This window comes from Notolepis coatsorum (assembly GCF_963971535.1).
Source record: "Notolepis coatsorum genome assembly, chromosome: 14".
Classification (NCBI taxonomy): Eukaryota; Metazoa; Chordata; class Actinopteri; order Aulopiformes; family Paralepididae; genus Notolepis; species Notolepis coatsorum.
This window is the reverse complement of record NC_140178.1, coordinates 14,243,061-14,267,081: the sequence shown is the minus strand read 5'-3', so window position 1 is coordinate 14,267,081 and position 24,021 is coordinate 14,243,061. Positions and strand designations below refer to the sequence as shown.

At 42.3% G+C, this 24,021-nt stretch overlaps 1 protein-coding gene across 1 annotated transcript in view; it reads left to right on the top strand.

The window, feature by feature from the left end:
- adgre5a (adhesion G protein-coupled receptor E5a) overlaps window positions 1-13,377 on the top strand; it is a 33,654-nt gene extending 20,277 nt beyond the window's left edge. Inside the window, exons 8-15 of the mRNA XM_084329016.1 lie at window positions 455-613; window positions 1,846-2,040; window positions 3,614-3,831; window positions 5,870-5,936; window positions 6,040-6,131; window positions 6,820-6,988; window positions 8,522-8,620; window positions 12,805-13,377. Of these exons, the coding sequence (XP_084185142.1) occupies window positions 455-613; window positions 1,846-2,040; window positions 3,614-3,831; window positions 5,870-5,936; window positions 6,040-6,131; window positions 6,820-6,988; window positions 8,522-8,620; window positions 12,805-12,846 (1,041 nt within the window). The 3' untranslated portion in view covers window positions 12,847-13,377. The remainder of the gene's footprint in view (window positions 1-454; window positions 614-1,845; window positions 2,041-3,613; window positions 3,832-5,869; window positions 5,937-6,039; window positions 6,132-6,819; window positions 6,989-8,521; window positions 8,621-12,804) is intronic.
- Window positions 13,378-24,021: the final 10,644 nt, after the last annotated feature.

Below are 24,021 nucleotides of genomic sequence, written 5' to 3'. Positions count from 1 at the left end.
CCAGCCTGCCACTGGCTGCTGTACTGTACTGAACATCACAAGAAAACAACCTTTGTTATATCGAGATAATGAAATAATCACGTTTTAACGACAATACATTTATAAATAAAGACGTGGCTATTCTCGGCTTCCGTAGATTGCGATGATTCATCTATTCATCTATCATTCATCTATCACTCTGAGCTCAGGAGGTAGAGCAGTCGTCTGGTAATCGGAAGGTTCCCGGTTCGATTCCCGATCCTCCCAGCCAACGTGTCGAAGTGTCCTTGAGCAAGACACTTTTAATCCCTAACTGCTCCCGATGGGCAGGTTGCCACCTTGCCTGGTCGCCTCTGCCGTCGGTGTGTGAATGTGAGGAACAAAATTGTAAAGCGCTTTGGATAAAAGGCTGCTATAAATGCACCGTTTACCATTTATCTATAATTTTTATTTGCTTACTCAATCTGTCCCGCAGAATATAAACGGGTACCCCACCTGTGTGTATTGGGACTCCGACAACAGTACATGGTCTGCCCGTGGCTGCGTTGTCGTGGAGACCAATTCGACCAAAACTGTGTGTTCCTGTGACCACCTCAGCAGCTTCGCCGTGCTCATGGCCCTCTACGACTTTGAGGTCAGTATTCATCCGTTACGTATCATTGTTGCATTACCGCGGCCAGGAGTCAAACTAACAATGGTCATGGCTAAGTGTGCTAACCACTAGACTAAACCACCCGCCCAACCTGATACAAACACATCAATACTATGATGATGATGATTTGTTCTAACAGTTATGGTTAAGATAGAAGGTTATGGTTATGGTTAGGGTTAGGGTTAAGGTTATGGTTATGGTTAGTTTAAGGTAACAGTGTGGTTAAGGTTAGGGTTTGGGTGAGGCTATCAGAAAAGTGTGTCTTGGTGGTCTTGAAGTAAAGGCACTTGCCTCCCGTGTGAGTGTCCTGGGTTTGTTCCCCAGCAGGGGAACTCAAATGTTTTCTGAAAACATTCAAAGAATGTGTGTAATACATGTACTTTTTTGTAAATACATCAGTATATTACTTATTTGTAATTGTAATACATACACATGCCGTGGGGGCGACAGTGGCTCAGGAGGTAGAGCAGTCGTCCGGTAATCCGGAGGTTCCCGGTTCGATTCCCGCTCCTCCCGGGCAGTGTGTCGAAGGAAGTGTCCATGAGCAAGACACTTAACCCCTAGATCAGTGGTGCCCAACCAGTCGATCGCGATCGACAGGTAGATCGCGGGCTGATTTCAAGTAGATCTTGATTAATAAAATTTGATTATTAAAAAAATAAAAATAAAAATTGCTAAATCAACTCTTCCTCTCCTTGTTAACTACAACAAGCAATGCTGTTTGTTATTTAAAATTAGGTCGGACTCGGCACTGACAGATTTGTGTTCATTATGCTGCTTTTATAAAGCCTCAAATGACGGCTTACAATATACAATTTTGGCTGGTAGCTCTCGGGCTAGGTGGTAAATAAAAAAGTAGATCTTGGTTCAAAAAAGGTTGCCACCCCTGCCCTAGATGCTCCCGATGAGCAGGTTGGCACCTTGCATGGTCTCCTCTGCCATCGGTGTGTGAATGGGTGAGTGAATGGGTAAAAATGTGAGGAACAAGATTGTAAAGCGCTTTGGATAAAAGCGCTATATAAATGCAGCCATTTACCATTATACATTTTCATAAATACGCCAATAAATGACTTATAACACAACGTAAAATATGTACCTTGTTCCTGCGGTGGATGAGTACTTTATTTACATTTTTTCTACGTGAGTTCGGGCTGCTGATGAACCGCGTCTCTCTTTATGTCTGCCTGTCCGCGTCTCCTCGTCCCCGACAACAGGACCCGTTTGAGCTGCAGCTGCTCACCTGGTTGGGCCTGTCCCTCTCGCTGCTCTGCCTGCTGCTCTGCATCCTCACCTTCGCCCTGATCCACGCCATCCAGAGTCCGCGCACCACCATGCACTTGCACCTCTGCATCAGCCTCTTCCTCGCCAACCTCATCTTCCTCGCCGGCGTCACCCGCACAGAGAACACGGTATATATATACACAGCATTACTGTACATGCTATCACGCAGAGTTATATGGGTTATATATGCAGGTGTATATATTAAGTAGGTATTGTAGTGGAAAATGTATAGTTTCTATATCATAAAATCATAATTACATAATTACTATAGTGATCTACAGATCGGCCTCCCACAGAGCTCTGTAATATATTAACTTTAACAGGCCTCTGCCGGAGGGGGTTTGTTGATCTTCACCAGGACAGGGGGACATGATGACATATCCTAGAACATTTAAGCCAGGTCATGATCGTATGATTTAGGGGAGGATACGCCTGTTTAAATCATTTTGTCATGTGATCAGCTGTTCTGGAATGTCTATAAATATCAGTGAAATGGGAGGGACCGGTCTCTTTTTCCCTTCTGCCGGCCGGTTCCATCTATTCTGTCTGTTCTGTTCTGTTCTGTCTTAAACTTCCACACGATGTGAAAATCCGCATAAAATATATACCTAGGTAAATGGAATATTGCTCCACTTCTACAAGGGCTATTTGCATATTCTTGGTATCTAGGTACATCTATGGACCTCAGGGAATGTATTCACAGTGTCAGACATATTGTGTCTATTACTAGGCTTGCTTAAATTGTGATGAAACAAAGGAGAATATGAATTATGATTTTTCTTTGCATCTTTGACAGTGAATAACACCATGATAATAATGACCAAACAAGACTGCCACTGACCTCGTTCAGTACCCTCTTGAGATCATGTGTTAAAAAAAATCGAAGGAAATGAATAAAGGGAAGATGATAAAACCGAAGGTTCTGTAGATACAGTACTGAATTCTCCCATCCGGACCAATGCAATTTGAAATATTATTATAGAATATAGAATAGATGCTTATACATTACCTACTTATAATAGTGCTGTATATACCGTATATATATTAGGGCTGACCCCTATAAGTCGATTAGTCGACTAATCGGTCGAAAGGAGCCGTAGTCGACTGGCCAACCTCTTAGTCGAATATATTAAAAAAAAAGTATAATATATATATATATATATTTTTTTTTTTTTTATCATTCTTTCCAAAAGAAAATAGGCCTAGAAGCGTGGCTAACGCTAATGGCACGCATACCAGAGGCTAACTGCCTACGAAAACAGGCACAGAGGCACTGAAAGAGGATTTCACCCATCTAATGAACACACTAGACTAGACAAATATCAAGATGTATCCATCAGTGGACCAATTGCATGCTTTTGCAGAGGACAAGAAGCCTTCAGTCGACTCCTTCAGACATTAAGCACCCCCCACAGCCCAAATGGAATGGCTCAGAGCCACTATAACATCACAGCTAGGAGTTGAGTAGCAACTAACATAATAGAATAAAGAAATGTGTGAACAGAGCTGTGTCACATTGCAACTTTGTAATCAAATCATCTCTCTCTGTCTCTCTCTCTGTCTGTCTCTCTCTCTCTCTCTCTCTCTCTCTCTATATATATATATATGTCTCTCTGTCTCTCTCTCTCTGTCTGTCTCTCTCTCTCTCTCTCTCCCTCCCTCCCCCCCCCCCCCCCCCCCCCCCCCCCCCCCACCCACCAGGCTGCCTGTGGTGTAGTAGCGGGCCTGCTCCACTTCTTCTACCTGGCAGCGTTCTGCTGGATGTGCCTGGAGGGCGTGCAGCTGTTCAGGATGGTGGTCCTGGTGTTCAACACGTCCTTCAACCGCCTCTACATGATGGCCGCGGGCTACGGAGTCCCTGCCGCCATCGTCGCCGTCTCCGCCCTGGTCAACGCCAAGGGATACGGCACCAAGAAACAGTGAGACACCCTTAACCCTAACCTTAACCACACTGTTACCTTAAACTAACCATAACCTTAACCCTAACCTTAACCACACTGTTACTGTACCTTAAACTAACCATAACCTTAACCACACTGTTACTGTACCTTAAACTAACCATAACCTTAACCACACTGTTACCTTAAACTAACCATAACCTTAACCCTAACCTTAACCACACTGTTACTGTACCTTAAACTAACCATAACCTTAACCACACTGTTACTGTACCTTAAACTAACCATAACCTTACCCCTAACCTTAACCACACTGTTACCTTAAACTAACCCTAACCTTAACCACACTGTTACTGTACCTTAAACTAACCATAACCTTAGCCACACTGTTACCTTAAACTAACCCTAACCTTAACCACACTGTTACCTTAAACTAACCATACCATAACCACACTGTTACCTTAAACTAACCCTAACCTTAACCACACTGTTACCTTAAACTAACCATAACCATAACCACACTGTTACCTTAAACTAACCCTAACCTTAACCACACTGTTACCTTAAACTAACCATAACCTTAACCACACTGTTACCTTAAACTAACCCTAACCTTAACCACACTGTTACCTTAAACTAACCATAACCTTAACCACACTGTTACCTTAAACTAACCATAACCATAACCACGCTGTTACCTTAAACTAACCCTAACCTTAACCACACTGTTACCTTAAACTAACCATAACCTTAACCACACTGTTACCTTAAACTAACCCTAACCTTAACCACACTGTTACCTTAAACTAACCCTAACCTTAACCACACTGTTACCTTAAACTAACCATAACCTTAACCACACTGTTACTGTACCTTAAACTAACCATAACCTTAACCACACTGTTACTGTACCTTAAACTAACCATAACCTTAACCACACTGTTACTGTACCTTAAACTAACCATAACCTTAACCACACTGTTACTGTACCTTAAACTAACCATAACCTTAACCACACTGTTACCTTAAACTAACCTTAACCCTAACCTTAACCACACTGTTACCTTAAACTAACCCTAACCTTAACCACACTGTTACCTTAAACTAACCATAACCATAACCACACTGTTACCTTAAACTAACCTTAACCTTAACCACACTGTTACCTTAAACTAACCTTAACCTTAACCTTAACCACACTGTTACCTTAAACTAACCTTAACCTTAACCTTAACCACACTGTTACCTTAAACTAACCTTAACCTTAACCTTAACCTTACCCACACTGTTACCTCCACACTGTTTGGTTTGGACTTTCGCCGATATACGTATACAATAAGTAAATTTATTACATGGCGTTTTAACATTCGCCAAAATGCTTGATTGTGATTGGTCAATAGCGCTCCGTTGCCCCTAGCAGCGGTCAATTATTTCTCGATAATTCACCGCTGCTATGGGCAACGCGCAATAATGACCGCTGCTAGGGGCAACAGAGCGCTATTGACCAATCACAATCAAGCATTTTGATCGCAGTCACGAAAGCCAAGCTTTACCATAATGCACAGCTGCACTACATCAGGTGCAATCAGACCACACACCTGCCGGCGACGGAGGAGCCACAGAACAACTGCGTCTGCATTGATTTGATCTCGTCTTGTCGATGGTGTAAAATGAATTAGGTATATTGTTAGTAAGTTAGCCCTGTAATAAGTGGGATAATGTATAGCTATACTTGGTCATTGTCGCAAAATAATTGACCTTCACTGCGTTTAGAACGCAGTGTCGGTCAATTATTTTGCGACAATGACCTTGTAGCTTATCTCTCTCTACTGCTCTTTGTGTGTTTGATTGTCTCTCTCCTCTCCATCTCTCCCTCTGACGTCTCGCTCTACTGCTCTTCGTTTGTTTGATTGTCTCTCTTCTCTCCATCTCTCTATACATTATCCCTTACATATTACTTATGGCTACTGTATAACATAACATTCGCTTGACTGTTTGTACTTCCGTCTCTTACGTCTTGTGGACTCTACGGGTAGATTAATGTTACATCCTCTCTCAGCTGCTGGTTGAACTGGGAGGACGGGTTCATCTGGAGCTTCTTCGGCCCCGTCTGCCTCATCATTCTTGTACGTAAAGGAAATAAAGAGTCACCTATAGTTTGAATAATCTCAAAATTAAAAATGTTCCTCTTTTCTTTTTTTAACCCTACATTTGTGTGCCTTCTTCCAGGTAAACATCTTCTTCTTCCTCGTCACCGTGTGGAAGTTGGCGCAGAAGTTCTCGAGTCTAAACCCGGACCTAGACAACCTGCACAAAATCAAGTGGGTTTTTTCGATCAAATATAATTATAGTGCATTCGACCCAAATACCTCCTCAACCTGTTTTACAGCATCATCATCGTCTGGTTTAACAGCGTCATCACAGTCCAGGCAAAATCCAGAGTAATCCAGAGCCTCCTTTTAAAATCAGCAAATCCATCAACCATACATTTCCGGAAAGTTATACATTACAAATATGTTGAGAATGGTCCATAAAATCACAGAAGATCCCTCTCATGTATTACACACAGAACACCAGCTGCTAGCCTCACATAGACTCTTCAGATCACATGTATTACACACAGAATACCAGCTGTGCAATATAAAAGAGCTGTGCAACATGAGATAACCTCAGAGTTATGGGACGAATGAATGAATGAATGAATGAATGAATGAATGAATGAATGAAAAACTTTATTTAACAGATTGAAGAATGGATACAATACAGTACAGCTCAACATCAAATTAATAACGTCGATTGGGAGAGAAGGAAGGGGTCACATTGTTTCTCTGATGTTTTGTCTGTATGTCCGTCTCTTCTGTAACATGGTTGTCTTGTGTTTTACCTTTTTGTAACGCAGTATTATGTGTTCTCTAACTTCTCTGACACAAAACAAATGTCTGTATCAACACAGACAATGAAAAATGATGCCTTCGATTTGACCCCGTGTGTCTCTTCTGCCTCCTGCAGGGCGTTCACTGTCACTGCAGTGGCTCAGCTGTGTGTTCTGGGCACAATGTGGATCTTTGGTTGCTTCCAGTTTCAGAAGGGCACCATCGCCATGTCTTACCTGTTCACCATCCTCTGCAGCCTGCAGGGGGTGCTGCTGTTCACCATGCACTGCCTGCTCTCCAAACAGGTCAGTGAAACGTATTATTTCATTTATTTATCTATCTAACCAGGCAGGACCGTGTCACGTATTTTAAACTTGGATACATGAGAGTTGTAATAAGATATTTGAAGATGAAAGAGGGTTTGAGGGTATTTATTACAACAAGGTTGAATAAACAAGGTACAAAGAAATGAAATCACGTTGGTACAACCGGCCGGTCGTGTAGAAAAAGAAGTGAAGTCAGTGGAGTCCAGTCCGTCTGTCAAGAGCAGTGAAGCAGTCTCGTCAGTGGAGTCCAGTCAGGGAAGCAGTGTCCCCCGTGGAGTCGGGACTTCCCCTTTATAATTATGTGCTAATTGTGTGTGTGTGTGTGTGTGTGTGTGTGTGTGTGTGTGTGTGTGTGTGTGTGTGTGTGTGTGTGTGTGTGTGTGTGTGTGTGTGTGTGTGTGTGTGTGTGTGTGTGTGTGTGTGTGTGTGTGTGTGTGTGTGTGTGTGTGTGTGTCAGGGAGTGAGAGAGAGAGATCCCTTGGTGTCGAGGAATGTCTCTGTGGTATTATGTGCTGTCATAATTCAATATTATTTCGCACACTTAACATTCAGAACACGTTTGTATTTACAATGACAGCCTGGCGAGAGGACAAAAAGGCCTCTCGAATGGTAATAGAGAAAAGGGACACTTTTTTTTGTAATATTAAATACGTACATCACAGGGCGGTAAGGGAAATAATTAAAACGCACATCAAACAAACAACCAAATAAGGTGTGTGTGTAAACAACTCTGCGATAGAGTCCTTTAAAAGCAGTGAGGGGGGATCAATTTGTCCGTTTTCTAAGTATTTTGCATCTCGTTCCAACTGCTGCGGAGCAGCGAATTGGAAGGAGGATTAACCAAAAGAAGTGTTAACACAGAGAACATCTAGCGAGATATGGTGAGCAACTCTGGTGTTACAGAGAGTAGATGACCATTTTAGCTCCTAAGTCCAATAGACAAGTAATTTGTCAGTAGTAAGCGACAAAGACTCATTCAGGAATTTAGATGTGTGGGCGGCTACGTGGTGCAGTGGGCAAGGCGCTCACCACGAATACTGGAGACGCTGGGTTCGCCTGTTCTAGCCCAGCGCTCCACATTGCTTTCAGTTTAGCTGGTCGTCCGTACTAATACACATTGGCAGTATTAGGAGGAGGGAAACTGATGGGTGGGGATCGGGCGTTGTGGACAGCGACTCCTACAGGTCGGTTGGTGCGCCTGCGCAGTAGAATCAGGAAGCGATGGGGGCGGCGCCCCTCCAAAGCGCAGACCCCTGACGCTGAAAGATCGCGCCGCGCAGGTGAAAAGATGCGACTGCTGTTACCTCGAGTATCGGAGGGGACTCGTGCTATATGACGTAGTCCACATTGCAGCCGGCTTGTGGGAGGCAAGAAACAGCGTTCGAGACAGGGGAGGGTTGAATTGGATGATACGAAATTGGGATGGGAGAAGAAATAGAAAATGGGAGAAAAAGTGGATAAAAAAAAGGGAATTCAGATGTGTTACTGAGTATCCTCCTTTGCTCCCTGTAGGTGAGAGACGAATATGGAAAATGCCTGTCTAGGCTCTGTGCACCACAGAAGAAGACGAGATATTCCGAGTTCAGTACCAGCCAATCAAGCAAAGTACCGGTAAGCAGACTCACCTCAACGTTGTGGATCTAGCAACACAAACTCCTGAGACATACAAGCCGAGACGTCTATAAAATAAATCCTCCAACTTTATTCAACAGCATCAAAGTTAGAACTCTGGAAACAAGAGGAAAAATAATCATAAATACTAATCATAAATCATGATTATATCCATATCCATCTGAATATACCTGCATATAATCCTTCTATATACCTACTTATACACCTACACATAACTCGTATAACTGTATGATAGCATGTACAATAATGCTGTATATACCATATATATTTATTCTTACCGTATATATCTATCCACATCCGTCTGTACATACCTGCATATAATCCTTTTTACATACTGTATCTGTAGATACTATATCTATATCTGTACATATTCCTTACCTACTCTTACTGATTTAATTGATTGATGTTTTTTTTTATTTTTGTGTCTTACAGATACAGATAGCCCATATGGGCTTACAAGACACATAAACAATAAGTATATAGTATACTTAACTATAAGTATATAGAGACCAAGATGGCCACAACAAAAGAAAACATAACATAACATAACAAGCTGTAAACAATGTACTTCAAAGAAACAAGTGGAATTCATATAAAATTAAATAGGATATAGTGTGTTTTGTCTCAAGTGCCATGCTTTCTCCAAATATTCTGAAAAACTGAAAATCTCCTCCACAAAAAACCAACTCAACATACAACTCTCAGACTGCAAAACAAATCCGGATTTACAAATTGAATTTTCTCAAATAAAACCCTCCTCAAGTCGGTGTACAAGGGGCAGTGAAAAACAAAAGGAAATTCATCCTCCACCACTCCCAGATCACAGAGAACACACAACCAACCGCTCCTCCTCAGGTGTACCTTGGAATCTGCCCACTTCCACAGCCAATGGCAGGGTGCCAGACCTCAACTGGGCACACAGAGAGCTCCGTCCTCTCTTTAAATGTAACATTACATAAGGTTCAGTAAAAAAAATCATCTTTAATTTCAACATATTTTCTAAGTTTAGGTTTTTTCCATATCTCCACCTTCCACTTATCCTGATGGATTGTTGATCATTTTGTTTTAATTATGTTAACCTTACACTGCAGATTGTTCATAAAAATCATACTTAAATCGGCAGAAGAAAAAATCATGGACATCTCTCTTTACCAGGGTGCTCTGTCCCAGTTAAATATCTTTTTAGTCACCCTGTCATCTGACAGCTGGACCAGGCGGTTCCATAACCTAACCATTTCACATTTTTGCTTGACCAAACATGAGTCCACCCATGTCCTTTTCTATACTTACTAGTTACACTGCTGGCCAGTGCGACTTACTACCATAGTGTCTTTTACCTGTATCACTGTACATATTAATACTACAACTCTGTACATACATCTAATTAGCACTATTACTCAGTAATACTGATTTATATATTTTATACCCAATTTAATCACCTGTACATTGTATATTACTATTGCACTTTACTGTTACATTTGCACTCTGGTTGGATGCCAAACTTATTTTGTACTTGTGCTTAGGGATGCTCGATATTGGCTTTTTTACCGATACCGATATTCCGATATTGTCCAACTCTTAATTTCCGATACCGATATCAACCGATATCAACCGATACCGATATATGCAGGGTTTCCCCCCCCCCCCCAAAAACGGAATAATTTCAGGTAACTAATAATTTCACTGGATATATAACAAATATTGTTATTGTTTTTTCTTTTTTTTTACCGATACCGATATTTTCCGATATCACATTTTACTGCCGATATCGGCCGATAATATCGGTCGGCCGATAATATCGGACATCCCTACTTGTGCTGTATGATGACAATACATTTAAATCTAATCTAATATCTATTTTCAATTTGTACTGTATGTTGCCGTTTTGATCATCAACAGTCGAAACTCATTAGATTAGATTAGATTCAAATGTATTGTGATTATACAGTGCAGTACAACGAAAAGCGGTTTGGCATCCAACCAGAGTGAAAATGTAACAGTAATATGTACAGTGATACCGGTATAAAGACATATATAGATGATATAGTAAAGTACTATGTGCAGGTAAGTACAGATAGATGTGGATAGGTATGTATGCAGTATGTAATGATAGGTATGTAATGAACAACTTCTAAACTCTCTCCAACTGAGGTTATAAGTCAAAATGCACTTGGTTTTTAAACCTGGTAATGAATCTAGGCATTAATGATATGATATGATATGATATTTTCATTTATAATGCGCCCCCTAGCCAATTTTTACATCGGTCCGGGGCGCAGCCCGGGGGTGGGGGGGGGGGGGGGGGGGGGGATAATATGAATAAATGCACAGGACAACGGAGACAGGGAACCAGGCAGACGGACAGACAGAGAACATAAGAACACCTCAGGCACACAACACAACAGCAAATTGTGCAGTGTGCATCAGGTCGGGCAGCGTGGGCCGCATTGTTCCCAGATTGTATCCATCACCCCATTTCCTCCTTAACTCATTTTGCGCCAGAGGGCGCTAGTACGCCATCGCTTTAATCAATGGGGGGACTGCGAGATTTGCGAGTGCTTAAAATATATCTTATATTATTGCTATGGGTCGAATACACCCGTCGATTGTCAGTGAGTTGCTTCCAGTCAACATGTACAAAAACGGATTGTTTTTTCATCTGTACATTTCCGTTTTATACCGTTTTGAATATGAATATAGTTTGGGTGCTTCTGAGTAATTTCAGGAAAAGATGGGATAATAGCCCTTTAGTGGAATACACTAAACACGTTGTCATTCTTCGCCTGATTATCGAATCTTCCTGAAATCAACGCTAGATTATTGGTATTATGTCTCCTCGTGTATATATGAAATGTTGCTTCGACCGCGGGGAGCCGCCCCCGCCACTAACGGTAAATGGCATACAAGTCCACACACACAGCTTCGATCGGGGTAGAAAGAAATATCAGATCAACGCAAGATTTTATATAGAGAGTCCTTACCTGGTATGTGATGTAATGCAAAAGAAATAATCCAATTATCTGATCGCCATTCCAAATACTGCTCGTGGAGGTCCGTCCCACATTACCGAGCGTTACACATGAACGGGCGGGCAGGGTTAGTGTACCATGCCGTCGTTGTAAAGGCCTGCCTCGTCTGAGTATTTAAACCCCGCCCGCACGGCTCGGATCGTCCCAGAAAAGAAACTACACCATTTCTAATGGAGTGCAATACCAGCTGGAAGGCGGCGGTATTTGCCCTTTTGCGAGCTCAGACCCATTCCCAATGATAACATCAGACTGGATGGATGAAAATGAATGGATATAGCTAATAAAAGAAATAACGATTAAAACCCGACTATACTCGTGATTGGCGCTGAATGAGTTAATGGCGTCGTCTCACAGTTGTGCAGTAAAGCCATCAGATGACTGAGGAAGTGTCCTTCTGGAGACATTTCAAACTTATAATTCATTTTCAGAGCTTGAAGATGATAATAATAATATAATAATAATAATAATAATAATAATAATAATAATAATAATAATAATAATAATAATAATAATAATAATGCATTTGATTTAAAGGCGCCTTTCAAAGCACCCAAGGTCGCTGTACAGGGTTCAAAACAAATACAATTACACACAGTAAAAACACAATATTACAGAGTTACACATAGGGGAGCAGTTATAATAAACTTAAAATGTAAGTGAATATGCCAGAATGAACAATGAAACGTTTGAGATGGGAAACAAAGATGGGGAGGTTGTCTATTGCGCAGATGTCTTGTGGTAGGGAATTCCAGAGGCGGGGGGCACAGCGGGAGAAGGCTCTGGATCCCATGGTAGTCTGACGGGAAGGGGGAGTGACGAGATAACGAGACAAAGCAGTTTGTGTGTCTGTCTGTCTGTGTGTCTGTCTGTCTGTCTGTCTGTCTGTCTGTCTGTCTGTCTGTCTGTCTGTCTGTCTGTCTGTCTGTCTGTCTGTCTCTCTGTCTGTCTGTCTGTCTGTCTGTCTGTCTGTCTGTCTGTCTGTCTGTCTGTCTGTCTGTCTGTCTGTCTGTCTGTCTGTCTGTCTGTCTGTAGTGTCTCTGTGATTGAGCAGCCATTCTGCATAATGAAGAGGTACAGAAACAAGAGTCTATAATGTCTCTGACCGGGTTGTCTCTGCTCTCTCTCTCTCCTCAGACGTCCAGGACCGGCCAGAACACAAACGAGTCTCACATCTGAAGAAGACCCGTCTGGAAAACATCCTGACGACACAGCGACTCCTGGAAGCCTCAGGGTGGACTTAACCCTTTCACTACCACAGTGTGGTAGTGAAAGGTTAACCTGCTGTAGTGTGGTAGTGAAAGGGTTAACCTTCTGTAGTGTGGTAGTGAAAGGGTTAACCTTCTGTAGTGTGGTAGTGAAAGGGTTAACCTTCTGTAGTGTGGTAGTGAAAGGGTTAACCTGCTGTAGTGTGGTAGTGAAAGGGTTAAGGTCCTCATTTTGAAGCCAATACAGTCTGTTGTTGACTCGTTGCAGAATACTGCAAATTAAATAGTACTGTTCTTTACCATGGGCTGGCCTAGTGTTAAGCTATAGTGTAACAGAGCTTTTTATTGTAATATTTATGTGTATAGTAATTATTTTTATTTGTGAAAAAGAAAAGACAGACTAAACCTGGACAAAAAAAATAAAATACCATATTGATATTATTAAGATGTGGTTCAGTCAAGGCGGTTAGGTGGCCGAGCGGAGATTGCGTTCGTCACCAACCCCGGGGTTGTCACCAGCTTGGCTGGCCGTCTGCACTAATACAATTGGCAGTATTAGAGGGTGGGAGAAGCTGGCGGGTCCGGGTCGTTGTAAACAGCGACTCCTACAGTTCGGTCGGGGCGCCTGCTAAGCGCGGATAGGACTTGAGGGGGATAGTGTGGCCCTCTCGATGAGAATCCGCGCTGCCAGGTGAAAAGAAACGGTGATTGGCTGGACGTGTGTCGGAGGAAGCACGTGGTAGCCTCCACTCTCCCAGATGATCTGACTGTGGGGGGTAAGTGCGCAGCGACCAGGAAGGGACTGGGAATTGGCATACGACTAACATTGGGATGGGAGAAAATCGGAGGAAAAATGGAGGGGGAAAAAGATCAATAAAAAAAAAAAAAAAAATATGTGGTTCAGTCAGGTACATCTAGGATGGCTCGTCCCATCATTATCCAGGTACTTTGGCTGACCTGTATAGACGATCTGAAATGGCACTTTTTTGTCTGTACGTTTGTTTGTTTGTTTGTTTGTTTCGTCTGTTCTGTATGTGGTTTTTCTTACTGTATTTAAAAGAACAGGGGGCGACGGCTCGGGAAGTAGAGCGGTCGTCTGGTAATCGGTTCGATACCGGCGACCTCCCGTCGACGTGTCCTCGAGCGAGACACTTAACCCCCTGACTGCTGCTCCCTGACAAGCGGGTCGGCACCTCGCGCGGTCGCCTCTGCCCGCCGCCAGTGTGTGAATGTGGGCGTGAATGTGAGGCATAAGTTGTAAAAGTGCTTTGGATAATAAAAGCACTCTATAGTTGCAGTCCATTTACCATTAGAAATACTGTTTATTATTATTAAAAGAGGCAAGCTATGCAACAAAGATGTATTTGAAATGTATATTTGTGTTTATATTGCTGTAGCATTTTTTTTTATAAAGCTGCACTAGAGCACTCTGTATGTAAACATATTACAACATTCTGGCTTCTGGCAAGGGCACTGCTGTATGTAAACATGTTACACGCAAATAGACTTATGGTTGGTGATGTGCTTAGTTTAGATCATCCAAGGTTCAACTCTGGAATGTTTAAAAATAACTGTTTTGAGTTGACTCTACACTGTGTTTTCCATGACAAATCATTCGGGTGTGAATTGCCCGCTCTCAGGCCCCGCCCCTCTTTTCCTTGATCCTCCAATCGCAACAGTTGTGATTGGTGGATCAGGAAAAGAGGGCAGGGCTTGAGATAGGTAAATTATTCACGCATCCTTTTTTTCTTTTTTACTTGTTATGTATTCCATACAGGTTTACATTTGATAGATGTTTTATACCGTATAATATGTTTAATAAACTTTTTAAGCATGTCCATTGTTTTCCAAACTTAAATACGGGGACTGAATTAATTCATTCATTCATTCAATCTTTATATAATCTCGAAGTCAAAAAAAACACAAAACATAATAAATACAAAGAAAGAAAACAATATAGAGACAAAGTCAATCAATTAAACGGTTCAATAATTTAAAACAACTGCAGACTCTGGTGAGGTGGTTTGCTATTAAAGATTTAAACAGACCAAGAATTGAGTTTTAAAGTGCGTTGCAAAACATTCCATGTTTCTGGGGCACAGAAGTTCCAGAGGGGGTCCATAGCTCCAATCCAGCAATGAGGTGATGTAGGGCGGGCAGATCACCAATAATGGCACTAAGACCTCCTCACTACTGGCTTTGTTTATGTCTGTTCCACTGGAAATCATTGAAGTCTTCCCCCTGAAAAGGTCCCTGATTGATCACCGATTGCTGAGGGAGAGAGCGGGAGGCCTTTTGCTCTGCTCTGGGTTGCTTTATTTTGGGGGGTACCATTTCTCAAATGGCAAATGATAGCTGTGCTAAATGCAGGGAGAGGAAGGCTGACGTAGACAAGAAGAAGATATGAGGAAGAGGAAGGTCATAAACCTCTCACGGGGTGCTTTCTCGCTAGCCAGAAATAGCCTGGGACCGTTAGCATTGCATTTAAGGGTCAGTGACATCGCATAATTTAGTGTGAGCAATATGGCTCAAAACATTGAATCCTCCTGTAAAAGGTACAGTATTTTTACAGATCAGATCTGTGTGATCCGACCGCAAGTGACCAGCTCTATGTACAGTACAGTACAGTACAGTCTGTTCACACCTGGCTTTAGAATGTGGTTTCTCAAGTGACCCAACGCGCTTTTGTGTTCACACTGCTAACAGGATGTGGCCATAATGCATGGGTGTAAAAAGTACCCAGAAATTATACTTAAGTGAAAGTATGGGTACCGTCTCAAAATCTGACTCAAGTAAAAGTCAAAGTATCTGGCTAAAAACACACTTGAGTAAAAGTAAAAAAAGTCCTACTTTTAAATGTACTTAAGTACTAAAAAGTAAAAGTAATTTTTTTTTAAAGGGATAGACCAGGGGTCTCAAACTCATTCCATCGTGGGCCAAGTTTTCATTTTAATTACACATTGCACCAGGTGAGTTAGTTGAAGAGGTGAGCCAATTAGTAAAATCAGCTGGTGTTTAGGCAAGGCTGGAATGAAACCAAGCATACACTCTGCCCACAATGGAATGTGTTCTGCGATAGACAATGCTGAAATGAACGAACAGAGGATACTTTTTTTGCATACAAATTATTTAATGCACTTCTCCATTGAAGGTAAACTAACATGGACGGCATTCACATCACAGCATGAATAATATCACAATATTAAAAACAGAATGGTGTATTCTGAATAATATCACAATATTAACCACAGCATACTGGATTATCTTGAATAATATCACAATATTAAAGGCAGAATACTGGAGTACCCTGAATAATATCACAATATTAAAGACAGAATACTGGAGTACCCTGAATAATATCACAATATGAAAGACAGAATACTGGAGTACCCTGAATAATATCACAATATTAACCACAGCATAATGCGGATCTGACTGTCTATCTTTCTGATAGCAGGTGTTTAATCAAATATCCCTGCTTTCTAGTGTTGCACAAGGACCAATCAGCATGGGTATGGGCGGGTTCATTTTCCATTGATGGGGATTTGATTGGCTGTTTACCTGCGGTCGCAGGATTAATAGCGTTAACGTTAGTTCGGCCTGATAAACAATAAAAATATACTAATTAAAATGGTTCGACCTGTGAGATTTGTACTTTGTAGGTCTGCATTTTAAATGTAAGGAGTAAAAAGTATGTTTTTTTTCTCTGAAATGTAATGGAGTAAAAGTACAACGTTTACAAACCTAATAATACTTGAGTAAAGTACAAATCCCCCAAAACAGTACTTAAGTATTGTAACGAAGTACAATTACTCAAGTACTTTACACCCTCGGCATGATGTGACCCAGACCACCTCCGAATGTGGTTTGAGTGATCGGATCTCAGCGCGTTCACACCTGGCATTAGAGCTGGTCACTTGCGGTCAGATCGTCCAGATCTGATCTTAATGCCAGGTCATTTGACCTTTCACCCCACATGCAGTTTAACGGATGAAATTACTGGTAAAAGGGAAAGAAAACCATTCACTTCCACCATAGGCAGGAAGAAAAGGACCCAGGGTTTGTCAGAATTATGACAATACATGAGATTATCTAAACCAGTACTCCTTTAAGATAAGATCAATGTCAAAATACTTCCCAAAGGTCAGTGAATACCACGATCACAACACCAGAGGGAGCTCCACAAATCATGTTAAACCCAGATTCGGCTCAAACAAGGGACTAAACACGTTTCGCAATTATGCCACATCAATGTGGAACGCCCTACCCACAGCTGTAAAGGAATGTGAATCACTACCCACTTTCAAAAACACTCTCAAAGAACACCTACGGGAGACTGCAATTCGAAACTGGCCCCTGTAAATGTCCTAACCCAACCCCATCCAATGTACAGTAAATGACCAAGTATGGTTTTGTCAATATGTACAGTTTTGCTTGTACAGTGTCCCCCACCCACCCACCCCTCCTACCCAACCACCTCCAATGTACAGTCCCCCCCCAACCCCACCCCACCTACCCAACCTCCTCCAATGTACAGTTTCTACGTCAAATGTATATACTCTCTTTTCTGGACTCTTTTTGTATCACAAACAGTACTGTATTTGCAAATCTGGTATGTCATAAATGTATAGATGTAGCAGTACTGTCTATCTGTATGTCATGTATGTCATATATGTTATGATGAATTGAAAATGGGGGACCCTGATGTAAACAAGACGAAAGTCTTTCTCTGGTCTGCATCCCCTTAACAATTGTATGTATTGAGCTGTACTGTACTGTACCCATCAATCAGATAAAATAAGATTTAACTTTATTGATTTGCTCACCTTTCTTCTGGCTTTACTTTGTCACTATCTTCCCTCACAGATTTGTTTCACTCTGTTCCCCTCCTATGTGTTGCGATTAGATTATTCAAATGTATTGTCATCATACAGCACAAGTACAGTACAACAAAGAGAAGTTTGGCATCCAACCAGAGTGCAAATGTAATATACAATGTACCGGTGATTAAACTGGGTATACAATGTATAAATTAGTAGTACTGAGTAATAGTGCTAATCAGATGCATGTACAGAGTTGTAGTATGATACAGGTATAAAGACACTATGGTAGTAAGTCATACTGGCCAGCAGTGTAACTAGTAAGAGTGGGTAAGGGATATGTACAGATATAGATATAGTATCTACAGATATGTGTAACGGATGGTATTGTGAAGCGCAGTCAAGAAGGGCTGGGGTGAGTAGCGGTGCTATGGGTTAAACTCACTCACATCCTCAAAAGACGCATAGACACGGTACAAAGAAGTGAATTCACCTCTTGATATAGTGGTCTGTGTTGTTGCACGTGGCGTGGCAGACCCGTGTTCCAATCTCCCTCGGGGCATCGAAGTTTGAGGTGACGTCACAACCGTTACATATGTACAAATAATTATATGCAGGTATGTACAGACAGATGTGTATATATATATATATATATATATATATATATATATATATATATACGGTAATAATCCATATATACCATATATATATATTCAAACTGACACCGGCAATACAACATTATTATTTCATTCAATATCTCCTTGACATGAGATATTGAAATGTCAAGGATTTTGGGGTAGGGTAGGCTTCTCAAGAAAACTGCATCAATACTGATAAATCCTTTACACCTCTCTCTGTCCCTCTCTACTCTCTGTCTCTCTACTCTCTGTCTCTCTACTCTCTCTCTCTCTCTCTCTCTCTCTCTCTATAAACGATAGGACATACAGACCATCATCTGCATCGCTCACACTGCATTGTTATATTCAGACTTAATTATATTGTTTACACTGTTTATTTGACTCATCTTTATATCCAGATCAAATTTTATTGCCTATATTTATGTCTTTCTACTATCACCCTGCCCATACCTGTACCCCCCCCCCCCCCCCCCCCTCCCCCATTATTTTTATCTTAACTCTCTCTCCCTCCCTTCTCCTTCCTCTTTCACTATCACACTGTAACTATTACGACAGGTCGAAACTAGGCAACAGTGAGGTAACGGACCGGGTCAGGAAGTGAGATGAGGATCAAGAGGATCAGCAGTTATCTTATGTAACAGTGGTGCACAGTGTTCGCAAACCAACCAGATGAACTCGCCCACAGGAGATCAAAATAAAGTCTTCTGAACATGAGAACCGTGGATCGTCCAGCCATCAGGCACTCAGTGGTGGGAAGAGGTACACAATTCCCTAGAGAAGTATTAAGATTAAACTGGACTTTGAAGAAGTCTTTATTCATTGCACACATTGACAATGTCGTCATGCAGTGACACACACATGTGATGGGCGGCACACAGATACGGCACACAGATACACATTTTATTTCTTTTTGGGTCGCCGATGAAATGTTCCTCTCTGCTTTTGACCCATCCCGTCGCCCTCCCCCCCCCAAGGACAGCCGGGAGCAGACATGGGCTGCGGCGTGGGGCCGCGCCCGGGGACCAATCCAAGTGCTCCTGTCCGTCTTCGTCAGGGATGCGACAGCGTTAGCGATCTGTTCTGCATGTTTTTCCATTGGGTTTATCTTATCGGCAGGGGAAACCCTTGTGAGCACGGGGACCGAACATGCAAACTCCACACAGAAAGGCCCGGGAGGTACCCCCACCTGGGTACCTGGCAACACGGCAACCTGGTCCCCAAGTGGGAATCGAACCCTGGACCTTCTAGCTGTGAGGCGACAGTGTTAACCACTACACAACCGGGCCGCCGTACCCTAATAGAAGAGTACACGTTCAAGTTTTGTTTTATTTGTCACGTATAAAGTACATTGAAATGCTTGTTTCTGTAGGAGCCCCCTGAGCAGGCACGTGCACACATAGAGGCCGTTACGCATATAGACTGCCCTTCCAACTGAAAAATGCATTTATATTAAACAATACCGAATATACAGCACTTCTTGGGGTCTGTAGGGTAAGCACTTATTCCCTCCCCCCTGAACATTTATGGAGATATATGGGCCTTTTAAGTCAGTGATAAAAGTGTCTTTCAAGGATAAGTGAGCTCCTGCACTGATTATTATAGTTCAATATTCAATATTTGATCACCAAAACCCCCCAAAAAGCATAAAAAGGGGGCCCCCCACCAGAAAAGGGCCCTTAAAAATTGCGCTTGCGCGCTACGCGCGCTCGGTTAATATATACATACAAGTGTAGTGCCCTTTTCAGCCTTTGATCACCTGCCCCTCTAAAGTCCTGTGCACGTCCCTGCCCCTGAGAATGTGCTTCATACAGTAAAAAATTATAAAGTCCAAACACTATACAACATATACAATATATGTCACAACTTCAGTCAGTTTTTAATATGTTTTTGGTTTGCTGATATATCCTGTCATTTCAGACCTGGACACTCTCTCCTGCATCACCTGCTGATCACATTCACCTGGCCTGCTCCACTCACACACACCTGCCCCTCGTTAGCTAATCAGCCCCTTCAGTAGTTAGTAGGGGTGTAAAGGTACACGTATCCATATACCAAACCGTTTCAGTGTGTACCGTACCGTACCGAACCGAACACAACGGTATGTTAACCGCCCACCGGGGGCTGTTTTTTTCACAATGTAATATAATTATTATAATTTTTTCTTTTCTTTACAAGTCAATTATTAATTTCAATATAGAATATTCGTTGACAGCCCTACAAGTACAATTAGTTACTGCACACTACTACATCACCCCTGAGTGGAACATGGAAAGCCAAATAACTATCCCCCACTGTACCAAATACCCGTACCGAACCGTGACTTGGAAAATGAGGTACGTACCGAACCATGGTTTTTGTGTACCTACCGTTACACCCCTAGTATTTAGACCTGTTCATTTCCCTTGCTATCTTGACATCCTGCCTGTTTCTGCTATTGACCCTCCCTGTTGGATTTCAGACTTCTCCTCCTGCCTGCCCCCTTATTGGATTTGTTTGCCACATAGATTGATATCTGGTATTGACCCCTGCTTACTCTTTACACTGCTCCTACCTGTCCCCTTATTGGATTTGTTTGCCACATAGACTGATATCTGGTATTGACCACTGATTACTCATTAAACTGTTTCTGCCACATCTGAACTGTCGCCGTGTCTTTGCTGTTGGGTTCTTGTCTGCCATACTGTGGGCCGTTACAATATACAAACTAAAGTACAAAATGCAAACGATGAGGTACAAAAATGTTAACAAAAGAAAATAAAAGCTAAATGAGGTAGTGAGGTATGAGATGTAGTGCTATCTTTTTGTAATAAAATTAAATGGATATGGTGTAGTTTTAGTGTCTAAAGTTAATGTTAAAGGTGAGTGCAATGGATGAGTTTGTGTTGCATATAGTCATGGAGCATCCTGATGGCCTGGGGATGGAAGCTCCTTTCTGTATGGAGTCTCTCTTCTTTTTTTTTTCTAGATTTATTTTTTAGCATTTATTGCTTTTTTCCTGGTCAGACATGACCGACGGATGAGGAGAGGGTGAATGGGAGAAGAGGCGGGGAAGACATGCGACAAATGTCACCGGGAGCGGGAAGCGATGCACTAACGTGGTGCGCCACGAGGGCGCCCGTACTGAGTCTCTCTGAAGTTATTTTGTATGTACTGTATATCAAGTGCCTATAAATCAGGGTAAAAGGCTCGTATGTTTATGGTTCCTCACTGCTTGTGAATTTAGTGCATATTAAAATGAACTGCATTTATATAGCGTTTTCATCCAAAGCGCTTTACAACTTATGCCTCGCATTCACACACCGAGGGATGGAGGCGACCATGCAAGATGCCAACCTGCTCATCGGGAGCAGTTAGGGGTTAAGTGTCTTGCTCAAGGACACTTCGACACACTGCGGGGAGGAGCCGGAATTTAACTGGGAACCTTCAGATTACCAGACGACCACTCTACCTCCTGAGGCACTGTCACCCCAGTATATTAATATATGCTGTATTTTGTAATATATATTGTACTATGCCTACCGCAGAAATTTTTGTCCCTAGCAGCCATTTTGTTGTGAGACCAATTATTTTTTAAACTTTACCTCACTGTATAAAATGATCTATTGTGACCTCTAGGATAATCACAGCCTCATGACTCTTTGAAACCACTAACTAGAGACCTAGGGCTTTCAGAGAATGCATGGCTCTCCTGGGTATTGACAATAAGAGGGGCGGGTTGAGCAATTTCCATAACGGAAGTGCTCGCCATCCAATTGCTGAAAAATGCTATTCTTACAGAAATCTCAATGTAAAAGGTTCTATGGTGTTCCTCGAGGTCCTGGTGTCTTAATGTGGCATTTTGGAGGGATTTTTTTATTTTTTTTTAATCTATTCCCCCCTTTTTCCGTTTTTCTCCCATCCCAATGTTAGTCGTTATGCCAATTCCCAATCCCCTTCCTAGTCGTTGCGCACTCTACCCCCTACCGTCGGTCTGGGAGGGCGGAGATTATCACATGCTTCCTCCGACACATGTGTAGCCAGCCCACCGCTTCTTTTCACCTGGCAGCGCGGACTCTCACTGGGAGAGTGTAATGTGTGGAAGGTCACACTACCTCTCTTAGATCCTTCCCTTGCTGTGCAGGCGCCCCGACCGAACTGTAGGAGTCGCTGTTTACAACGACCAGGACCCACCCACGCTGGCTTCCCACCCGCTAACACAGCCAATCGTGTTAGTATGGACGGTCGGCCAAGCCGGAGGCACCACAGCTGGATTCGATCCCACTGTCTCTGTGGTGGTAGATGGACGCTTAGTCCGCTGCGCTACCCGGCCGCGGAGGGATTTCTGACCATGTGTATATGTTAGGGGGTGCCGGGACGCGTGAATGTTTGTGCTAGTGGATTGATTGATTGGCCGTGTGGCCAATCAGAGAAACGCTGAACGAAAAGCTGAACACAAGTTGGTTGCCTTTAATATTCACGCTGCCGGGACCCAAGAGCAGAACACAAGCACAGGAGAATGGAGCGGTTTAGAATGTTTAATTGAAGCAGGAGGTGGGAGAAGGGTCCAAGAGTCGTGAGAGGAGCTAGAGATGGAACAAGGAGTGGAGGAGTGACAGGCAGATGGTATGCAGCATACCTGGTTGTCCAGCCCTGGTCACAACCCAAAAAATAGCTGCAACAACTTAGGTCAAGGTCAAGTTTATTGGTATGTCCTAGGGATGCTCGATATTGGCTTTTTTACCTATACCGATATTGTCCAACTCTTAATTACCGATATCAACCGATACCGATATATGCAGGGTTTCCCCCCCACACAACATTATGCATACTTTTGACAATAAATAAAATCAGAATTTGTTCTTACTTGCTTGCCTGGGTAAATAAAGGTTATAGAAATGTAAAAAAAAAATATTTATTTTTTCGATACCGATATTTTCCGATATCACATTTTAATGCCGATATCGGCCGATAATATCGGACATCCCTAGTATGTCCCAAACTGGGCAATTCATGTTACAGCAGATAAATAGGAGCTCCAAAAAAGAACACAGACAGACATGTACAGTAGCCTACATGGTCGCAGGATCGGATCAAAACAGTCTAAGATAATGACTGCAGCTTTGCGTTGCATTCGGAGGAAAGGAATCGATGAGAGACGATGAACTCTTTAGCCTTTTTGGCCTGGTTTATTTCACATTGGTCATAAATATTGTTGCAGCGTGCACCTGCTACTTCAAGGTGCAGCTGAGAGGATGAGAGAGAGAGCTGAGCAGGTGGACACACCCCTTTTATAGGCTCAGTACGTGGAACAGATGTGCGCCTCTACCTTTTAGTTGGAGCGCCCCATAGTGTTACAACATTACTGCTCTTATGATATATACAGAGAACACATTGATTATATATAGCACATAATAGTACAACTGAGGACATTTTACCTTATACTCTTAACACACCCACTTGAACTTAGGTTGTTGTATTGACAGAAATCAAGCATAGTAAAATGCATATATCTTCACACATTTTGAAGTCTAAAAATGATTCCTGCAAACTTCTTCAGTTTTTAAATTCATCTCTTCAGTAGGACAATAAATCAGTTACTTTTCCTTCGTTCACAGTAGACCTTATAAAATAATATTTTATGTCTATGTGCTTACACCTCTGTCTGCTTGCAGGGTTTCTGGCTAAAGCTATGGTTCCCTGATTGTCCTC